At 47.4% G+C, this 23,616-nt stretch overlaps 1 protein-coding gene across 6 annotated transcripts in view; it reads right to left on the bottom strand.

Moving 5' to 3' along the window:
• The window catches only part of PUSL1 (pseudouridine synthase like 1), a 181,673-nt gene that overhangs the window by 12,783 nt on the left and 145,274 nt on the right, over window positions 1–23,616 (bottom strand). For all 6 annotated transcript variants that reach the window (XM_088482249.1, XM_088482248.1, XM_088482253.1 and 3 more), the window contains one exon: window positions 1,062–1,116. In XM_088482249.1, coding sequence (XP_088338375.1) covers window positions 1,062–1,116 — 55 coding nt within the window. The remainder of the gene's footprint in view (window positions 1–1,061; window positions 1,117–23,616) is intronic.

Genomic DNA, 23,616 nt, shown 5'->3' with positions numbered 1-23,616 from the left:
AATTCTGTTAACGGTAAATGTAATCCTTAAATGGGCAGAACCAATTGCTTTGGATGAACACTTGAGATACAGGATCTGTCTAACGTGGCAACAAAGGATTCTGATGAAGTTGCATGGGTTGGGCCAAGCGACTGTGATCTCGATCAAGACATGTATGTAGTGCCCGTCACTGCTGTGATCCTACTTGCAGTGGTCTTGTGAAAATATGCTAATGACTCAGCCGCAATGTTGTGCAAAGAGACGTCCAATGTCGGCGTCTCACCTCTGAGCGAGCTTATGCTATCACAGAATGTTAGTCTCATCTAAGACGCCAGGGCCTCTCCAGCTGCATATCACTTTGCAGAGGCTCACGAGTGCATACCCAGAATATGGTCCCGACACACCTGTGTTTTCCTACAAACACCCAGTTACCTCCCCCAAAACGCTGACTAACTCACTGTACAAAAAAATCCTCTCTGGACCGCCATCCCTAAAAATCGCTGTGCGTGCGTAGTACAGCTTTGGTGCATACGCAGTACTCCATTATGTCCGACATTGACTTTGCATGCATCTGTTCCTATATCACATATGGGGGGAGATGTCCTAAGCCTTGGAGAGAGACAAAGTGGGTTGAGATAAAGTACCAACGAATCAGCTCTGTCATTTTACAGGCTGTGTGTGAGAAATGGCAGTTAGGAGCTGATTGGTTGGTACTTTACCTCTCTCCACTATCTCTCTCCTTAGTACATCTACCCAATGGTTCAATTAGTGCAGTCAGCTGATCATGACCTGCCAATCAGATCTTCCAACAGCCCAGACTGACATTTTCCAGACTTGCATTTCTATCAAGTCATTTTGCTGGGGAGACTGAAAAACATTGTTCTTTAGGAAAAGCCTTAAGCATTTTGTTTTTTGAACAACCAGCTGACAGTACACAGACCACAAGAAACATTACTTTTCTTTTTAATGACTAGGAGCACTATTACTGCTCCAGACTTCATTAATTTTTATATTATTTTTAGGAAGGTAAATTATTACAATCATGCTAAATATGCCTGGTCCATAAGCAGACACTCCCATACCTGATGATAAGCAAAGGATTTACTTTTGAAGGTAAAATCCCAAAACTGTAGATCACTGTAAAAGAAAAGAAAAACCTGAAGTTAGTGACACCCATTGAAGCCTCTGTACATCTCTCAATGCGTCAGAGAGGTATAAAAGTTTAATATACTGTTAGACATTGTATAAAATCGAGGCATGAATTCTGAAAGCATTCACTGCAACTGCTTAGTTTTAAGAAGGCTAATAAAAAACAGTCGGCAGGTAAAATCTCCAGAACTTCCAGAGCATTTTCTGGTAAAGTAATTATACTAAGACAGCGAATTGATGTAAAGTGACAAAAACACAAAGATTTAAATAATGACAAAAAATTGGTATATATTGTATATTAAGCATAAATAACAACAACTACACACTCACATTATAATTTTTTTTATACACCTGTAACAAAATAAAGATAAACTTTGTAGAGAGTAAGAGCCAGTCAAACAAATCTAGGAACAAATTGGTATTTTGAAGGCGCCAAGAACCAGATGTAGCAACTAAAATGTAGAATGCGCTGTAAGAAGTTAGGTGCCAGAAGACCCCTGAGATCTGTCCAAAACCAGCTCACTTGAATACATACCTACTGTACAGTATTCTATGAATATGGATAAAATAACCTGTGAAATAATATGAGATATGGTAAGAACTTACCCTTGTTATCTCTATTTCTACGAAGTCCATAGGGTTCCACAGGATACCTTGGGGTATAGGTGTGACGTCAGTCGCAGGGCACCAAAGAGTTAAGCTTTCAGCCTCCCAGGATGCACTAGGTCCCCCTCCTATACCCCGCCCCCGAGCCAAGGCACCTCAGTTAGTTACCAAGCCATAGGCCGGAGGAGGAGAAGGAAGAGAGAGAACAAAGATCTGGACACATACAAGAATCACATTCTCACCAGAGGGAGACGGAAAACCGGTGACCAGAGCAAAGCCCATCTGCAGCACAGGTGCGACAGGGCGGGAGTCCTGTGGAACCCTATGGACTTCGTAGAAATAGAGATAACAAGGGTAAGTTCTTACCATATCTCATATTTTCTACTTCAGGGTCCATAGGGTATCCACAGGATACCTTGGGGATGTCCCAAAGCAGTATCCTTTAAGGGTGGGGACGCTCCTGTGCAGAAAGGAGAATCCGCCGCCCGAAGGAAGCATCCTGAGAGGCGAAGGTGTCAAACCTGTAATACCTCACGAAGGTATGGACAGAAGACCACGTAGCAGCCTTGCAGATCTGAACTGCCGAGGCACCACGTCGAGCTGCCCACGAAGGACCCACAGACCTAGTGGAATGAGCCTTCAGAGAAGGAGGGACCGGTAGGCCTTCATGAAGATAAGCTTCAGAAATAGCCATACGGATCCAGGCTGCCAAAGTTTGCTTTGAAGCAGGCCAACCCTTTTTACGGAAGCCAAAGAGGACAAACAAAGCGTCCGACTTCCTAAACGAAGAAGTGCGGTCAACATAAGTCTTTAAGGCCCGCACAACATCCAAAGAGGCCTCACCCACGGAAAGACCCGGTGAGTGAAAGGCCGGAACAACTATTTCCTCGTTAATATGAAACTGGGAAACAACTTTGGGAAGAAACTCGGGCCGAGTGCGGAGCACTGCCCTGTTCCCATAAAAAACCAAGAAAGGGGGTCTACAAGAAAGAGCCCCTAACTCAGAAACACGTCTGGCCGAAGCAATGGCCAGAAGGAAAACAGTCTTAGCTGTTAGCCATTTAAGATCCACTGAGCCCAGTGGTTCAAACGGCGGTCCTTGGAGAGCCCTCAGGACCACAGCCAAATCCCAAGGCGCCACAGGTGGAACAAAGGGCGGCTGAATGCGGAGAACACCCTGCATAAAGGTGCGCACCTCCGGGATTGTAGCAATCCTACGGTGAAACCAGACAGATAGGGCCGAAACCTGTACCTTCAAAGAAGCAAGGCGAAGCCCATGATCTAGTCCCGCTTGCAGGAAGGCGAGAATCCGAGACAGACGAAACTCCCGCGGTGCATAACCTCTCGGTCGACACCACTGGAAGAACGTATGCCACACGCGATGGTATATCCTCGCGGAAGACGGTTTCCGAGCTCGTAACATGGTACGCACCACAGAGCTGGAAAACCCCCGGGACCTCAGCATGGCCGTCTCAACAGCCACGCCGTCAAAGACAGCCGAGTCAGGTCCGGGTGAAGGCAAGGACCCTGAGACAGAAGGTCCGGTCGTAGCGGCAACCGCAGAGGAATGTCCACGGACAGACCCTGAAGGTCTGAGAACCAGTGCCGTCTGGGCCACGCGGGAGCTATCAACAGGAGCGTCCCTCCTTCCTGTTTGAATTTCCAGATTACCCGTGGAAGAAGGGAGACCGGAGGGAACAGGTATGCGAACCGGAACGTCCACCGGACGGACAGAGCATCCACCAGAGACGCCCCTTCGTCTCTTGTGCGAGACCCGTACACCGGCAACTTGTTGTTGTGCCGGGACGCCATGAGGTCGATTTCTGGAAGACCCCACCTGTCCACCAGTAGTTGAAAAACGTCCGGGTGCAGGGACCATTCCCCCGGATGAACGTCCTGGCGACTTAGAAAGTCCGCCTCCCAATTGAGCACTCCCGGGATGAAGACCGCTGATATGGCCGGAAGATTGCGCTCCGCCCAAACCAGGATCCGAGAGACCTCTACGAGAGCCGCCCGACTGCGAGTTCCTCCTTGCCTGTTTATGTAGGCCACGGTGGTAGCGTTGTCCGACTGGACCTGCACCGGGCGACCCTGGAGAAACCGCTGTGCCTGCTGGAGAGCATTGAAGACCGCACGGAGTTCCAAGATATTTATTGGAAGCTCCGCTTCTGTCGGCGTCCACCTGCCCTGGAACAAGTGTGGACCCGAAACTGCTCCCCAGCCCCGAAGACTGGCGTCCGTTGTCAACAGGACCCAATTTGGAACCCAGAACGGACGTCCCTTGTTGAGGTGGGTCGTCTGTAACCACCACGTAAGGGACAGGCGAACCTCCTGGGTGAGCACAATCGTCTGGGACTTCAGAGACTGAGTCAGCCCGTTCCACTTGGACAGAATCAGGTGCTGCAGAGGTCTGGAGTGAAACTGGGCGTATTCCACCATGTCGAACACCGACACCATAGAGCCCAGTAACCTCATCGCCGAGTGTAAGGACACCCGGCGGCTGTGCAGACAACTGCGCACCCTTGACTGTAAAGCAGAGATCTTGTCCTCCGTCACGAAGATCCTTTGCTGTCCCGAGTCCAATAAGGCTCCAAGATGCAGAATCCTCCGAGACGGGATTAGAGTGGACTTCTGCCAGTTGATTAGCCAGCCGTGCCGTTGCAGCAGTGCAATGGTCAGGTCCAAGTGGCGTAACAGGAGCTCTGGAGATCCTGCCACCAATAACAGGTCGTCCAAATACGGCAACATGCGGACTCCCTGCAGCCGGAGAGAAGCCGCCATGACCGCCATCACCTTGGTGAAAACACGTGGTGCTGTTGCCAGGCCAAAAGGTAACGCCCGAAACTGGAAGTGGTCGCTGCTGATTGCAAACCTGAGGAACTGTTGATGGCGCCAAAGAATAGGGACATGCAGGTAAGCGTCCTGTATGTCCAATGACACCAAGTAGTCCCCAGGTTCCAGCGCCAGAATGATGGACCGTAGGGTCTCCATCCGAAACTTCGGGACCCGCAAAGACTTGTTGAGTGCTTTGAGGTTGAGAATCGGACGATATGACCCATTGGGTTTCTGTACCAAAAATAGATTTGAATAGAAACCCTGGCCCCTCTGGGAGAATGGAACCGCCACTATAACTCCAGCCTGGAGCATAGTGTGCAATACCTTCCGCAGCTCCGTAGCCTTGTTCCGGTCTGATGGGAGACCCGTGGTGAAGAAGCGAGCCGGGGGTCTGTGCCGGAAGGAGAGGGCGTATCCGTGGGAAACCACCTCCAGAACCCGTGTCTGTCGTAGTGGTCGACCAACACTGGGCGAACTGTAGCAGGCGGCCTCCCACCCTGGGATCCCCCAAAGGGAGGCCCGGACCGTCAGGCCGCAGGCTTGTCATCTGGCTTGGGGGCCGGACGTCTGGTACTCCATGCCTGCTTCCGGGGCTTGACCGATTTCTTAGGGCCAGCCTGTCGAGGAAACGACTGTGGTTTGGGCCTGCCTTGGGCCCTAGATGACCGAAAGGACGATGGTCCCGAACCAGAAGGAGCAGCGGCCGACGGGAGACAGGCAGATTTGGCTGCCGCCAGCGTGGCCACAATCTTATCCAGATCCGGACCGAAGAGAACTTCTCCGGTAAACGGCAACGCTTCCAGACCTTTCTTGGAATCTGCGTCCGCCTTCCAGGATCGCAGCCACAAGGTGCGACGAGCAGCTACCGCTGCTGAAGAAATTCTAGACACCAGAGTACTAATGTCTAGAGCCGCCTCGTTGATGTAGGTGGCCGAATCACGGAGATTGCCAATCAACTCCGCCTGTTCGGCCGGACAGTCGGATTCAAAAGAAGCCTCTAATGAATCCGCCCAGCGCTCCATCGCTCTGGCAACCCAGCAAATGGCCATAGCCGGCCGTGCTGCCCCCCCTGCAAGGGAATAAGCGGACTTCAGGCAGATTTCTACCTTGCGGTCCGTAGCATCCTTAAGGGAGGACATGGATGGCATCGGCAATGTGGCACTACGGACAAGACGGGTCACGTGAGAATCCACCTGTGGAGGGGATTCCCACTTCGCAAAATAATTATCCGCGAACGGATAAGCCACCGCCAGGCGTTTCTGCGGCTGGTATCTTTTGCCAGGTTGTTTCCACGCCTCCTCTAAATGGTCCACCAACTGACCCGAAAGAGGAAAGACTGTGGCATCGCCCTTCACATCTTTGAAAAAGGCATACTTAGATTTAGCCGCTGGGGGAACTTCGTCCTCAATCACCAAGGCTGTGCGGACCGCCCGAATAAGTCCAGGAATATATACTTTGGACTTAGCATCAGCGTCCTTAGTATGGAGAGGTTCCTGATCGTAAGGATCTAGAATCTCCCCATCATCAGACGTCCCTTCGTCATCCTCATAAGGAGCGGACAGAGACGCCACCGGCCTTTTATGAGACCGCATCACAGACTCCCCTTGCAACACATCCGACAAGTGCTGTACAGAACTCGTCAGGGAGTTAACCCACGCTGGCTCCTGAGAACCCGGGAGCGGGGAAATAGGGAGACTGTGGGGTACCACCAATTGTCGTGGGAACCCCTGCATGGGTGACGACACCACAGACTGCTGGGACAAACCCATCGGAGTAAACGCGGGCTGCGGAGCTAACTGGCCCACTAAAGCTGTTAATGCCTGAGCGAAACAAGCCCAGGGTGGCTCCTGTACCGGTGCTGTAACCGTAATAGGCCGCGCCATGGACAAACACTGCCGGCAAAGGCCCTCCGCGCTACCCTCCCCCTCCGCTAACGGTACTTTGCACGTGGTACACTGTAGCCGGAGGGGAAAATCACTTTCAGACATGATGGCACCACGTATGTGACCTCTCTCACCAATTAAGTATTAAATAGGCGAGAGACCACCCTGCAGCACCGCACCGCAAGGGCTTTAGCAGAAAGAACAGGGACAGTAATAAAGCTGACAGTTTAGAGAAGAAAAGATTACAGGCAGCAGCGCTAGCACAGTCACATACAATGCAGAAAAATAACAATTCCTGCACTAACAGCGCTGATCACTCAACTACACAGACACAGGGCCTGGTAGGACACAGCGCTGCATACACAGACCTGACCACAGCGGAGGAGAGGTATGCGGGGGGACCCAGACCACGATGCTTCCGTCCAGCGCTTCCAGCAGCGTTCACCATGCGTTCTGGAGAAGATGGCCGCCGAGGAGCAGAGAGGAGGCTGGCCTGGGGGAGGAGCGCTGCCACAGGACCAGTCGGCAGCATGCAGAGAGGGCTGTGTGCAGCGGGGGAGGCGCCGGCTGTGAGACAGGGAAGGCGCGCTCCCCTGGCATGCATTTAACCCCTGGGACGCCGCAGCGCTACCGCTCTGCTGCGGTCCGCTGTCCCAGGGGGTAGTGGAAGCGCAGGTTGGTCGCCTGGCTCCATGCTGCAGCCAGTCCCCAGGGAGCCCCCTGCCTGGGGACTTAGGACCATGTGATCAGCGGGGACCCACCGCGGGACCCCGCTGCTTACCTCTGTCCCCCTTGAATCCGGCCATGGTCCGGAGCATCTGGGGTCACCGCTAGCTGTGACCCCAGACGCCCACCAGCATCCCCGGATCAGTACCGGCGTTCTGGTACCGGCGGGGTGTAGGGAAGACAGCATGGACGTCAGGACTGACTGTCCATGCTGTTCATCCAGTTGTGCAGCCACAGCTGCATGAAGAATAAGCTTCAGGGGCTCTTCTAGCCCCCACTCCAACAGGTGCACCCGACTCCGGCCGGGCACCAAACTAAACTGAGGTGCCTTGGCTCGGGGGCGGGGTATAGGAGGGGGACCTAGTGCATCCTGGGAGGCTGAAAGCTTAACTCTTTGGTGCCCTGCGACTGACGTCACACCTATACCCCAAGGTATCCTGTGGATACCCTATGGACCCTGAAGTAGAAACAGTATATACTTATATTTGGAGTGTAGACACGGCAGGCTTTAGCCCTAAGCACACAAGGAAACTGCCTTGGGCCACAAATTTTGAAGGACCAAACATTTCTAATGCAATTAAATATTACATTTATTGTGTATACTACATATTGATGTCCAAAATGTTAAACCAAAGAAATGGGTTTTGTTTTGCTAGGTAGTGTGTGTCGCCATAATAGCCGGGAGTACTGCATACTGTAAGCTATAAAATTGGGCCCCAACATTGAAAAGACTATGGGTTGCTAGAAATTGAAGTGCACAGATTAAAGAAGCCTAAGATGCTCCACTTATGGTATCCCGTAACCAAATATAGAGAAATAGTAGAAATATAGTTGTGAAGCACCTCTGTGTGCTAAGAGAGGGAAGGGAAGGGAAGGAAGAAAGAAAGACGCGTGCCCAGGGTGAGGATCGATTAGTGACTTCCTCATCCACCAATACCGAATGTTGGCGAGACCTGACCAAAGGCGCGGAGTCTAACTTACTGAGAGGTGTTCACCAGTGACCCCTCCAGGCGGGATTTGGGTTTAAGCTGCACCCAGTACGCAGGTCACAGCCCTTTGGTCAGGTATCCGGCACAAGTGGGAAAATGGAAGAACACTATCACAGGAAAAGCACAGGAGAAAGATATTGGAGGTTAGTACTGAAGTGGTGTATTGAGTGGTTCCAGTCGCAATACTGGCACAGAAGACTAGCACTAGGAGATAGTACTTGTATAACGTTCTGAGTACGCACTCGATGGCTTCAGACGCAGAGCTGACACTGAAGAATATTAGTAGATGGTACTTGGATGATGTACTAAGTACGCACTATGTTGGGTAAAATTACTAAGAATTGTGTTTGGGGCGAGTTTGCAATCTCACGCGGGTTTAGCCTGATTTTCCGACTCGCAAATTTACTAAGGGTAAACACATGTAAACTTGCAGGAAACACATCAAAACTCGCATGAGTTTACAAAACACGACCAAATACACCATCGGCCAAACTCGCAAAAACTTTCCATAGAAAACCATACAACACGCAAATTTACCAAGAATCGAGATTTGAAACTCGCATGAGAAATGACCAAGCTCTCAACAAAATAGACTTTTCGAATAGACGACCTCCTGATGTGAGAGTTTGCGTGAGTTTGGATGTGTTTGCGTGTGTTCACAGGTGTTTCAAGTTGCAATTAATGGGAAATCAATGATGATACTTTTTAATGGTGCTAAATCAGCTGCATTCATTTGTGTGAAGCAAAAATGTCATTATATACTACCATTGGTATTCATTGCATGTGACTGGGATTTCATAGTCTCTACCACCAGGCTGGAAGGCCCCAGGAGCAAGAAACTAAGCTGAAAATGATGTAATGCAGATATCACATCAGGCCACATTTTTTTGGATGTGTTTGAACCTGAACGCATTGGCCGATGGCGAAGTCAAACAGATGTTCCGGATGAACTGTAACAACATATTCCATTTGTATTACCTAGACCCTGACACAGGTCTGTATAAGCTTCTGGCTGTGTTTCACTTTCTGGTTACTGGTAATTTTCAGTCTGTGACCAGTAGAGTTCTCGTGATATCCCAGTCAACATTCTCACGGTACCTACAGTAACTCTGGTAATGGCGGCGTTTCAGCCACTAATTGATACATGCATCTGCTTCCCTAGCCAGGAGTCACAGTGGCATGCAGTCAGGGTACATTTTTTGTTTTAGCATTGCGGGCATGCCTAATATCCTGGGTGATATGGAATTCTTGCGGCAGGTCAATGTGCTGGCAGCCTTTCGTCCAAACAGCACGTGGTGGGATTTCATGACCTCCTGCACAAGGACCATGTTCTACTCCACAGAAAAATTCACATTGCGCCCCATCTTAGTCTTGCCCCTCTGCCTGGGCGCCTCATCACTGCTGCCTGTACTGCCCTATAGGGCCTCTTGTGATGGAAACTCCTCCACCTCACTCTCTTCCTGACTCTCCTCTGCCCTGGACATATTCCTTTCCCCCTCACTATACAAATGCAATACACACAGAAAAAAAAGACGACCTAAAACAAACCTTCTCTCCTACTACACACACATGACACACACACACACATGACACACACACAAAACACTGACAGCACGAAAGGAAAAAACACAAGCAAGAAAGACAGAAAAATGAGATAAACAGATTTATGACAAGACAATAAATAAGCACAAAACAATTTCCACATACCAACCAGCAATCTATTCCAGTAGCCAAAAACTCTCCTACACCACTGAACACACTCCTCACTTTTCCTCTGCAACCTCCCACCAACAAAACCCTCAAAGGTTTGGTTGTTTGTGGTGTTTTATATGCTTAGGCAGTATGTTCTGATTGAAGCAGTCACATCATATACACGTTTCTAGGATTATGCATTCATTCTCCTTTGTGTTTTCTAAACACAACCATTCTACTGTGTGTTTTATATTATCACATCCATTCTCACACGTATTTTATAAACACATCCATTCTTACGCGTGTTTTGCCTAAAACTCACATGATAAAATACGTTTGCATTCACCATTGAAAAACATGATTTTGCAAACTCACTTCTTGGCAAATTTGCGAGATTGGTCTGGAAAAACTCACGTGTGTTTGTGGGAACCTATTCAAGTTCAATCTCGCCCAAACACGATTCTTAGTAAATTTATCCGTGGCTTCAGACGCAGCACTGAAACAGGAAACTGGTATCACGAGATGGTACGAAGTACACACGCTGAGGATTCAGCCGCGGAGCTAGCACAGGAGATGACTAGAACAGATTGTACTCAGAAGACGTTCTCAGTACACACACCGCGGAAAACAGCCACTAGGAGGAACGGAACTTGGAACCTGGAACGCTGCAACAACAAGTTTACACTGGAAGTAACGACGTTGTACAGCCAACTTCCTATTGTCCAGACCGGTTATATACCCTGAGGTAGCAGTCCATTGGAGGACACTGTCGGCTGACAGCAACCAATGCTACCATTGGGTAAAGGGTTAGGTGAAAACAGACTTATGGCTACGTCCATGACGGTAAACGTAGAAACCACATCATGGAGCGAACACATGGATATCCTAGCAGACCCCAGGAGTAATCCTCAGAGCAACACACGCCGCCACACCTGGCATCTGACCACTCTAGAGATTGGGGGAAGCCGACGCTGAGGTGAGTGATGATCCTAGGCCGCAACCTGTCAATAGCAAATTATTTAATCAGCTAAGAAGTCACAAATATAGTAAAAAATGTTGATAAGTTCTAATCACGAGCACATCATCATATAAACAAACATAAGAGAAAATAATAAAAGCATAAACATAACAAGAAATAATAAGTTCATATGGGTGGACCCGTACCAATGGAAGCTGTAAAAACAGCGTGGTATTGCAAACAGGGGGTCCTGGAATACCCATATGACTCACTGTTATGGTATTTCCAGGTGGGGTCCTCCAACAGCATGCATCAGCCTAGAAACTTTTGTCTGAACGACAAGTATAGTATTACTCTTTGGTATTATTGTTGTACACATTTAGCACTCAGAGGTGCTTCACAACTATATTTCCAACATTCCAAACATTATCTATCCTATCACTCCCATATAATTTCCTGTGGTTGTCTCAAAGTCATTTACACCAGACTCTTATTGCAATGAGATAAATTGCTATCGCTGAAGCAGCATTTGATACAGTGACAGGAGCACACAAACTCAAGCATGTTAGTAAAACGTGTCATTCCAGAGGAGACAAGTGCCCAACAGTGGGAGGAAATACACAGCGCCTGTGGAACACACCAGCTGACAACTGCTACACAAGGCCACATATGTAACGTACGGCACATCGCTAAGGACATATCACCCCCATTGTGTGAAACAACACCCGACGGAATACAGTAGTATACAAATACAGACCGAGGGCTGGAATCTGATTGGCTGCTACAGACAACATCAATTTTTTTGACCATCAGTGTTAAAGTACATATAATAAGGAATAAGACTGCTTGTTAGACAGATAATGTAACACTCCTGTGTACAAGCCCTGAAAAAAATTGTGTCCGTACAATAAGTGACATATGTTAAACTATTTAATGTCACACTGCATTGTATGCTTAGATTGTTCATTCGGAGAAATCTCTGATAGGTGGTAACTATTCACAATGCAGAGTGCAGGAAATCTCCCGTACATACTAGAATGCAGGGAGCCAACATTCCTACGTAATCTACAGGTACACCTCCATGATGGGCAGGTGGAGCTCAGCATGTTATGTATCATACCATCTAGGCCATTCTATATTTACTACAATCTCCATAGTAGCAGGATAACCAAACTTGGTTGTAATTTATTTTGTTTGCAATTTAGGTGCTGTTCTGTAGTAAGGTTATATTACATCCAGCGGCTCCCACTGCAGCAAGCAATGGGTCAGACCAGGATGGAGGACCACTTCGTGCCAGGAGGGTAAGTATCAGGGACATACGGTGAGGTCAATGGATAGGGAGGCACTGGCTAGTATAAGAGCCAGATTTACACACACGTATATGAAATTGCCCCACTTGCACAGATCTCCTCCCTCACACAAATCTCCCATTAGCACAGAAGATCCCACCTAACACAAAAGATTCCCCCCCCCACAAACACACACACAGATCTCCCCCTAGCAGCAGACCCTCCTCACCTATTTCTCCTGTGTGGTTCCTCTGTCTGCATATTCCAATTTCCTTCCCTCCTCAGTGCTGCTGCTGAGCCTCCGATGCCTGAGTACTTCCTGGACTGGTCACCTGGTCCTCAGGTGTCCATCTGAGCTCAAGGCACGCCTCCTCGCAGTGAGGCATGCCTCCATTTTCTCTGTGTTTTATTGACTGCTTCGTGGTCCAGCCCCCAGCTCCAGGCAGTGTCTGAGGTATCAGAGGTGAGGCTGAGCTCTTACTGCCTCGTCTCCTCCTGTATTTCCAGGGAGTGCTGCAATTTTAGTGAGTTTTGCCTATAAAAACCATCAGAATAATATTGGGTGGGTGGGACGGTTTGCTGCTGGGCTGACTTTTCAGATGATTGATCTCCTGATTGGACTTACATTATGCTGCTAGGTATCATATATTTTTTATGCACTCAGACAGCCTATATTTTTAATACTATGAAGATGGATTAAAGTTTAAACTTTTGCATTGAGAAATGCAGTGCTGGTTTCTCCTTAATGAGCCCCCGATATAGTGGAGAATGATGAACATTTATTGTGTTATTCTATAACCGTGCACCCATTGGTTATGTGCTAGGTACCAGTGGCGGAACTAGAGAGTGGTGCAAGAATATGGTTTGGGGCCCCTATGCAGTGCCCCTTATACAGTGCCCCCAGAAGTGGTCCCTCCTATGCAGTTCCCCCCCAGTAGTAGTCCCCCTATGCATTGCCCCCAGTAGTACACCCCCTATGCATTGCCACCAGTAGTAGTCCCCTCTATACAGTGCCCCAGTAGTGGCCACCTCCTCTATACAGTGCCCCCAGTAGCGGGGCCCCCCAAAGATACAGTGCCCCTAGTAGCGCCCACCCCCCTATACAGTGCGCCCAGTAGCGCCCCCCCATGCAGTGCCAATGCCCATGGCCCTTACACACACAAAAAATACACAACTTACCTGAATCCCGGCTCCTGCCGCTATCCGCTCCTCCCGGCCCGCTCTGCACTATGGGAGAGATGTCATGACATCTCTCCCATCACCCGCTGCAGGGGGGAGCCTGAAGGCGGAGCACATGAGTGAGCTCCAGCCGGCTCCCTCTGTGGACAGCAGCCAATGAGAGTATGTCTGACCGCCGCTGGTGTGATTGTTACTGTGTAGTGCGGACCGCTCTCATTGCAATCTGTACTACACTAAAATACTGTGAAACCCGGGACACTGGTGGCGGGTGCAGTGGCTATGGGCCCCTGCACCACAGTGGGCCCCAATGCAAGCCACCGGCTGCACCATCGCTAGTTCCGCCACTGCTAGGTACAGTATGTGCGATTTTTTTCCTGGTTTAAATAAAAAAATTATATATATAAGCAATGATGGTATGAAAGCGGCGCTCTTGTTGCTATAGAATCCCAAAGAAATGTCAATACTTTCCTTTCCTCTACCAATCCGTATTTAGACGTGAGGTTACACACACCCTCTTGAGGGGCGGCAGCTACAAATGTCTCCAAACAGGACCACAACTCAAAAAGTCCACAGTATAAATTGTTCAAAAAAGGTGAGGCGTCGGCGCCATCTAGTGTAATATTGCCAAAGTGTCCCAAAGGTGACTTCAATTAAATTATAACTCCAAAGTAGATATAAAATAAAACGGAAAATTAAATATTATGTTATTAAAAAATACAAACTGTTATTTTAGCTTAATACCCATACCTCATATGGTGTATGTGATTATGAGCTAGATGGGCAAACCATGCATATCACAGCAGCTCAAATATAAAGTGCTTGTGCTAATTCACAGCAAACATGAAAAGTGCACAGTGCATGTGCAAAAACTCACAACAACATGTGATAATAATATCCACATATACTGTAAATACAAAAAAAACATAAAAAATATCATTAAGTGCAATGTGCTCGTACCCAATGGACTATTCAGACTTGGTCTCGGTATTCACAAGAATGCTTGCACAGGTTTATGGTATGATGTAAGGTAAAAAACACATAAGAGGTACCAATGAGTAGTAAAATATTACATTTAATAAAAATCCAAAAGAACATACATCTAAGAATCAGGATAAACGGCTTATCTGGTTTGGACCATCAAGTATACAGTAAGGACCACCAGCAATATCAAGTTCCTCAACACGTGTCGTCCAATTGCCCACTGGCCAGACTTCTTCAGGAGGATATATATATATATATATATATATATATATATACACATATGCAGCAGTCCGGCACTCCCACAGTAACAGGGCAAAGCTTGAGACGGTGCCTTCACAGGAGAAATCCACAACGCAATGAAGTGCGGCACTCGTCCTATACAAAACCATATTATATATTTGTGTGGAGTTGGATTTGTATAGGACGAGTGCCGCACTTCATTGCGTTATATATATATATATATATATATATATATATATTAGGGGTGAGCGGGTTCGGATTTCTGAAATCCGAACCCCCCCGATCCGGGTCAGGCTCGACTTTTCCCGCCTGACTCGGATCTGAAATCGAGGCAAAACGTCATTTTGGATCCTATATAAGGTACCCGCGTCGGCGCCATTTTCTCACTCGGCTGTGGACAGTGAAGAGGGAGGGTGGGAGTTAGGGCTGGCTGGGCTGTGTAGTGTAGTGCTGTGCTGCTGTTGTCCATAGGGGCTGTGTCCACTACTTCAAAGTCCATAGGGGCTGGCTGGACTGTGTTGTGCAGTCAGTTGTCCATAGGGGCTGTGTCCACTCCAAAGTCCTGTGCAGTGTCCCAGTCCTAAAGGGGTGCTGTAGTGTTGTCCAGGGGGTGCTCTGTCCATCAGGGGTGCTCCCCCTAAGTGCAAAAAAAATATATATTTTTTCTGTGTTTGTGAATTGTGTGCACTGTGGCTGCACGTGCATTAACAAAGGAGCAGCGCCAAGCGTGCGCCTGTGTCCCATAAGTAAAAGGCCGGCTGGCTTGTCCGTTAAAGGGTGCTGTAACCCCCAAAGGGCACTCCAAACATAATAAAATAAAAAAAAATTTTGTGTTTGTGAATTGTGTGCGCAGTAGCCGCACGTGCATCAACAAAGTAGTGCCAAGCGTGCGTCTGTGTCCCATAAATAAAGGGCCGGCTGGATTGACCGCTAAAGGGTGCTGTAACCCCCAAAGGGCACTCCAAACAAAATAAAAAAAATATTTTCTGTGTTTGTGAATTGTGTGGGCTGTAGCTGCACGTGCATCAACAAAGGAGCAGCGCCAAGCGTGCGCCTGTGTCCCATAAGTAAAGGGCCGGCTGGCTCATTTCTTCAAGGGTGTTGTAACCCACAAAGTGCACTACTCTCCAGCAAAAATAAAAAAATATTTTCTGTGTTTGTGTGCGCCTTAGCCGCACGTATATATCAAATCAATATAACATAAATGGAGGACCAAACTTTCTCCGATAAAAATAAAATAGGGAAAGATCAAGAACCACTTCCTCCTAGTGCTGAAGCTGCTGCCACTAGTCATGACATAGACGATAACATGCCATCAACGTCGTCTGCCAAGGCCGATGCCCAATGTCATAGTAGAGGGCACATACAATCCCAAATGACAAAGTTCAGCAAAAATGACCTTAAAAAAAACATTTAAATCATCTGAAGAGAAACGTAAATTTATGACACGGAGTGGCAAGGAACGGCTAAGGTCTTTCCCTATGTTCATGACTAGTGGTTCAGCTTCACATGACGATGGAAGCCCTCCTCCCGCTAAAAAAATCAAACGAGTTAAGCTGGCAAAAGCACAGCGAAGAACTGTGCGTTCTAAGAAGATATCACAAATCCCCAAGGAGAGTCCAAGTGTGGTGGTGGTTGTGATGCCTGACCTTCCCAGCACTGGACGGGAAGAGGTGGCTCTTTCCACCATTTGCACGCCCCTTGCAAGTGCTGAAAGGAGCACCCACAGTCCACTTGCTGATGTGCAAATTGAAGATGTCACTGTTGAAGTACAACAGGATGAGGATACTGGTGTAGCTGGCGCTGTGGAGGAAGTTGGCGAGGAGGATTCTGATGGTGATATGGTTTGTTTAAATCAGGCTCCGGGGGAGACAGTTGTTGTCCGTGGGATGAAAAAGCCCATCACGGTCATGCCTGGGCAGAAGACCAAACTTTCCACCTCTTTGGTCTGGCAATATTTCTATCCAAATCCGGACAACAACTGTCTTGCCATATGTACCATATGTAAAGGTGAAATAAGTAGGGGTAGGGACGTTAACCACCTAGGAACATCCTCCCTTATACGGCACCTGCAGCGCGTTCATAAAAAGTTACTGTCAAGTTCAGAAACTTTGGCTAAGACCGTAAGCAGTCCAGGGACACCTAAATCCCTTTTTCCTGTTTTATCCAAGGAATCGGTGGATGAGGATGAGGACGACATCTTGCCTCCGTAGAGCCAGTTTGTTAAGGGACACATTAATTGCTAGCTTGTTTTGTGGGGGCCCAAACGAACCAATCATTTCAGCCACAGTCATGTGGCAGACCCTGGCGCAGAAATGATTGGTTTGTTAAAGTGTGCATGTCCTATTTATACAACCATAAGGGTGGGTGGGAGGGCCCAAGGACAATTCCATCTTGCACCTCTTTTTTTTTCTTTGCATTATGTACTGTTTGGGGCCTAGTTTTTCAAACTGCCATCCTGTCTGCCACTGCAGTGTCACTCCTAGATGGGCCACGTGTTTGTGCGGCCCACTCGTGTCGCTTAGCATAGTCATCCAGCTACCTCGGTGCAACCTTTTGGCCATAAAAACAATATTGTGAGGTGTGAGGTGTTCAGAATAGACTGGAAATGAAGGTTATTGAGGTTAATAATTGAATAGGAGCATAAAAACCCACAAATTCTGTGATTTAAATTGTTTTTATGCTTTTTTAAAAAAAAAATACAGATCTAAAACACAAAACCCAAAACACGGAAGGGTGGTTTTGGCAAAACCAATCCAGATCCAAAACACGAAGAAAGATCCAGATCCAAAACACGAAAAGTGGCCAGTGCACACCCCTAATATATATATATATATATATATATATATATATATATATATAAGCAAAACAGACTGGCACTCGTTGCTGCTGAATATAACAGATGCAGTAAAGGGGTGCCTTCAGTGAATAAAATGGTGGATAAAGAAATAAAACTGCGGCACTCCCAGTGAAATTGTAGAAAAAGGTTTGTATTTGGCATAAAACTGCCGACGTTTCAGAGCCAGTGCTCTTTTTTCAAGGCAGCCAAATACATTAATCACATGAACAAAATAGTAAGCAGAGTAACTAAACTTCTTACCTTAAATAGGTGAGGTAAATTCACTGGTCTGTAGCAGACCGGGCAGTGCGCGCCCATGCCGGTGTTTTGTTCATGTGATTGATGTATTTGGCTGCCTTGAAAAAAGAGCATTGGCTCTGAAACGTCTTCAGTTTTATGCCAAATACAAACCTTTTTCTACAATTTCACTGGGAGTGCCGCAGTTTTATTTCATATATATATATATATATATATATATATATATATCTCACCTGCATTAAATCTATAAGGTGATGTAGTTTATAGACCGGCGGACTAAATGCCGCCGGTCTATATCCCGACAGCAGAAGCCCGACAAGGGACTTAAGATAGGCGTCGGTATTTCTTAATCCAGAAGCCCAAATCCAGAAGGATGCCGGACCGATCAAGGTAAGTCCGACCGTCCTTAGCCTGGGGGGGGGGGGGGGGGAGGGATAAGGATAGGCACCCCCCCAGGGAAGGGTTAGGTGCCACTGGGTGGAGGTTAGGGTTAGGCACCCCTCCGGAGGGTTAGATTTAGTTACTCCCGGGGGGGGCACCACCCCGGGAGTTTTAAGGTTAGGCTCCCCTAAGGGAGGGTTAGGGTTGTGAACTGCTTCGTCGGGATTCCCCTTTGTCGGACTTACGGTATCTGCATTTTATCCCGGCGGCTATTGAGCCGCCAGGATTTCATACCCAACACTCCATAAGTACCTTGCAGCACCTGTAGTTACTGCACTGTATACCTGCTACATACTGATTAACCCTGTGTTACTCTGCAACTGTTTCCTACTGGTTAATAAACCAATAACCCTGGTTAAGTTACTGTGTGGACTAACCTCCATCGCACACCGCTGACACCTATTAACATTATAAGCTCTGCCAACAGATTATGGGCCCAGGCACCAGCATGTGAAGAATGACATTACCAAGCTGCAGCAGCATGAAATAAAAGGATATGAGTGAGTACACAAATGTCATCTATCTCCCCTTCATCTAACAGGGAAAGATGAGCGCACTCTTGTTTGAAAGAGGGGAGTCCCACAGCACAGAGGGGAGAAAATCCTCAGTAGTGAAAGAGTTAAAGACTTTTGCGGATACTGCCCACTTGATGGCTGGACACAGATAACATTGTGTCCACAGAGCATGTCTGCACTCTCCATCTATCCTGTCTGTAATGTTCCCACTGTCCAAACACGCCCTGCCTCTTATAGATGGGGGATGCCTGTCACAGTAATGTGGCCCATACACCTACGCATTCAGCATCCGATCCGATTCACATCAGATTACCCTGCAGTCCCGTCATCCCCATTTCTGTTTTTTCTTAGCACAGGATCGGTCGTAAGATCGATCCTGTGCCTCACGCGCTCATTATGGGAATAGGGACAAACAGTCATTGAAATGACTTGAAGTACTGCACGATGGATCGCATGTAAAAAAAAAAAAATGCCACGTTCTGAACACAATACGATGGTACATTTGTGCTGCACATATGATCATAAGATACGATTGAAGGACCCACGGGAGCGCACATCGGATGAAAGAATGCACGATTTCCACAAGACTGAACGTATGTCGATTAAAAAATTGTGTGATCGTCTAGAAAACGCGTAGGTGTATGGGGGCCTTAACTTTGATTTTACCTGACAGATACCAAGAGCAGAATATTGCCGGTGGCATGTAAAAAAAATAAACAAAAAATGGACAGAGTGCCCGGTGAAATGAATATCCTGGGGAGAACACAGAGTAGATTGTTATTGTCTGATGATCACAAATGGTCACTGGACAATAACCACTAAGGGAGAATTCAATTAGCCGCAGTGATTTACAGCGGGCAAATTGATCCCCCGAGACAATATAATTAGCCCCGACAGCGCCCGCAGGCTGCTGTTAATACCCTGTTTTTCGGGTGCTTCGAACATATTAAAACATAGGACCTGGAGCTTATTCCGGTTTCTGTGTGTTAACGCCTGTTAACCGTTAATTTACCGGGCTCTAATTGAATAACTCTGGGCGTTAAAGCCGAGGCTACCACCACCCTTTTCAGGGGCAAACACAGGATTTTTAGAGGGGGGTTTCCAAATGCTTAATTTCACTTTACAGATATATGCTTATCTGATTGTTACTCTGTGTATGATTTTCAGACTTAAGCTGGCCACACACTAGAACGATATTGTTCCAACCAGCCAACTAGTTGGCTGGTTGGAATGATAATTGTCTAGTGCATGAGAGCAAACGATAATCACCCGTTAGCTCCGACACGCTGAAAAACATCAGGAAACGGTCACTCCGACTAGATGGTGAAAATCAAACATGTTTGATTTTCACCAACTAATAATTCTAGTGTAGGGGGAACTTTCCCCCGAACCGAACGATAAGTAGGCGGACACTGGCCGCTAGTGTCTGCCTTACTTCACCACCGTCTGCCGGCTGTGCAGCTCCTGTCAGCCCGGGATCGCAGCTGCCAAAATATGCTAATGTCTGCCACCGCTCAGCCAGCATAGACACGCCCACTATGCTTTCTCACATCCATAATACCTGGCAGTCCTGCTTATACTGTACATCGGTAACATCGAAGAACATCGGCCTGTAACGCACAATTACAGCAGGTCTGAAAAGTAGCAGAAATCGCAAGCCTCGTCGCACGCAGTGAGTACTCAAGCTGTGTAGGCAAATCGCAGTGGCTAATTTATGCACGCCCATGCAATGGCATTCAAACGGACAGGCACGCCTGCGTTTCCGCAACCACTCCCCTGTCACCACCCCCAAATGCTCACCGCCTGTCACTCACTCTGCGATGGATTCCTGTGTGTGTGTAATCACAGTGCGATCGCCGCGCACGCACAGCACGCACATACGCATGCGCAGTACACAACAATCCGCCAATCTGCGTGCACCGTTGTAATTGCGATCCATGCTGAATCAGGCCCTAAATACATAGTCATAATAATAACCTAAATAAAATGAATTTAATCTCTTGTCATGGTGTCTGGTTTTCCTTTTCCCTCCTTTACTCTGTGTCATCATTACCTGTCTCTGGAGATGGTGTAGCCATGAACACAAGTGAGCTACTACAACGCATCCATGTATAATAATCCACCCTTATTTCAGCACACTGTGGGAACATTCCATGCGTTCACAGATCTCCTGGTGCTGGATACAGAATCACTGCTCCCAGGAGCCAACATTTCACATAGTTTCCAGGGCCACGTATGCTGCAACAAACTGTGCACTGACATCCAAGCGGACCTTGGGGGACTACAACCTCCATCATGTTGCATTATTAGTGAACATTATTACAACATAATGGTTTGCATTGCAAATACACCTACATAATAAATGTTACCTTATAAAGTTCTGGCAATCAGAAATCCAGGAAAATTAGGAACATTTCCAGGACAAAGCTTTAAAACACCAGGGACTGTCCCTGGCAATAAAGGACACACTGTACTCTACTGCTGAGTGCACTATACAGACTCCCGCTCACACACACTCTATAGTAGATGCCGTTGTACATGGCCAGCGACCTTCTTGTGACACGTTATATGGTGACAGGCTGCAAAGTAGCCTGAATGAGGCGGATATTACTGCAATACATAGCTAGGGAAGGTCAGGGAAATGAGAAGGTATCACTTATACTAATGTGTCAAATGACAGTAACTTTTGGCTGTGGATTTACCAATATTACGACTTAGACATGTCATGTTTTTACAATGTCGGGTGGAGCCGGTTGTGACGCTTGCACAAAGAACCCAGGGGAAAGCCTGATATTTGCAGCAGATGTTCCCCTTCATTTCCCGCCCTAGGCATTCAATTAACTCCTTCCAGCCTGTATTAACGTGAACTAATGTCAGCTACACACAGGGGAGGTAGCCGTGCTTTGCCCGAATTGTTGTGAACACTGGTTTAATAACCACTATCACCACCAAGACAGAAAATGACAATGTTAATCGCAAAATCAGACCGTTTTCCATGCAGCAGGTATTCAGTGCCAATTATAATACACTACTGAGACATAATAAACTTATTTACTTCAATACAATGCAATGTTGTCTTATCTCGCGTTCAAGAATATTTAATATTTAATTATATTGTGACATAAAAGTTATGTATATACTAGTAATAGTGACTTTCCTCTACTCTCCCAGCTTTTAATTTCTTTCTCTAACCTGTGTCCAACTGTAATGCACATAATAGTTAATCTGATCCTGTCTGCACTGCTGGTGTAATGTAGTCAGGGATATTTAGAGGTCACTCAATAGCCTCACACAAACACGTATTATATATGCATTTGCCGGCCGCATCGTCCTAAAGGTAAGTAAAAACTAACCGAATTCTACCCCCTAACCCCCCCCTCTGTGCCTAACCCTAATCCCCCCTCTAAGTGCCTAAACCTAACCCCCCTTACCCGCCTCCTAAACCTAAGTCCCACGTGGGGGTGCCTTACCCTAACCTCCCCGGGGGGGCATACCCTAAGTCCCCCCCGGGAGCCCTAAACCTAATCCTCCCCCCCTCTCCCCGCGGCGCCCAGCATCCCTTCGGTCGGGATGCTGGGCGCCGGTCTCCCGGCATCGGTAAAATGACAGGCGTCTAGATTTAGACTCCTGTCATTTAACCCTCGCCGGGATTAAGCAGTCGGGAAGCCGGCGGTCGGCATTGCATCCGCCAGCTTCCCGAACATATACCATTATATATATATATATATATATATAAATTTCCAGTACAAACTGCACTGTATAGGATGATCCTGGAGGGATTTATTTACTAGGAGTCAGGTTCTAAAACTCGGTGCTTCAGATTGTATTTATACATGAAATTTAAAAGGGCAATGCTTTTACAAGTTGCGTTTTCCTTGTAAAAGCATTGCCCTTTTACGTTTTGGGCATAAACACGATCGGAAGTGCCGGGTTTTAGAAACGGATGCTTAGTAAAAAAACGCCTCTAACTTTTTTTTAAATGTGCGGGGGAAAGAATCAGATTTATATGAAGAATTAGGTTTGTGATAGTGATAAGCTAGGTCTAAGGTTTATGGTAGGTAGGATAAGACTAAAGCCGCATATCCACTACACGATTTTCTCCATGAGCGATATCGTGTAGTGTGCCACCGGCAGTGGTGTGCTCAATGTCCTTAACGACACTGAGCACACTCCCTGAACGATATTCACGATATTGTTCAGCGCCGGCACCCTCCCTCATCCCTGAACCTGCACAACCTGACGATATCGGCAGGTTGGACAGCAGGTTTGGGTGATGAGCGATGTTGACAGCATATCCACTGGACTGTATACTGTAACGAGTGAACGATAACTATATCGTTATCGTTCAATCATTCATTATATCGTCTAGTGGATTCGCGGCATAAGAGCTGGTCTTATTTCACATTGCGAAAGGTCCACTGTAGTTCCCTGTGTTACTTTACTCATTGGCATTAACATGTGCTGCTTTTTTTTTTTAAACTAATGGTGCAAGCACATTGGGAAGCCTACAGTAAGCTCTTAAATAGAAGAACAACACCAGTGGGCACGAGGTCTAAGGAGTAGGGGTGTATCTATAATGGGTGTGCGGTGCACACGAGCCCCTGGGTCCAGGGCAGGCCCATACCGCACACCCTGCACCCATAAACCATATTTTTAATACTTACCCCTCCGATGTCCCGCGGCGGCTGTAACAATGTGGTAGTGTATAGATCCCCTTAAGTATTTGTACCTGGAAGTGACGTGGAGTGAGGGCGGAAGTGCGGTACCATGCCCATAAAGGCCAGCAAAAGAAGAAATTTGTCTCACGGGCTCGCTTTGCTCACCACGCTTCGGGCACGGGGACTCGTTTCACTTGACACAGGTTTATATTCCCCTCCTATGTCCACGTGGATAGTAAGGAATGACGTTGGACAGTAACTGATGACATCAGGGTACAAATACTGAAGGGAATCTCTCCACTACCATAGCATTTTCTTGGCATTTTGGCATTCACAGTAAGGAAATCGCCGGGAAAATGGCAGCCGCACCATTTTAACGGTGACCTGCATATGCGCAGT

The sequence above is a fragment of the Taudactylus pleione genome, unplaced genomic scaffold, assembly GCF_031769625.1.
Source record: "Taudactylus pleione unplaced genomic scaffold, aTauple2 ptg000284l, whole genome shotgun sequence".
NCBI lineage: Eukaryota > Metazoa > Chordata > Amphibia > Anura > Myobatrachidae > Taudactylus > Taudactylus pleione.
This window is presented reverse-complemented; position numbering and strand designations above follow the sequence as displayed.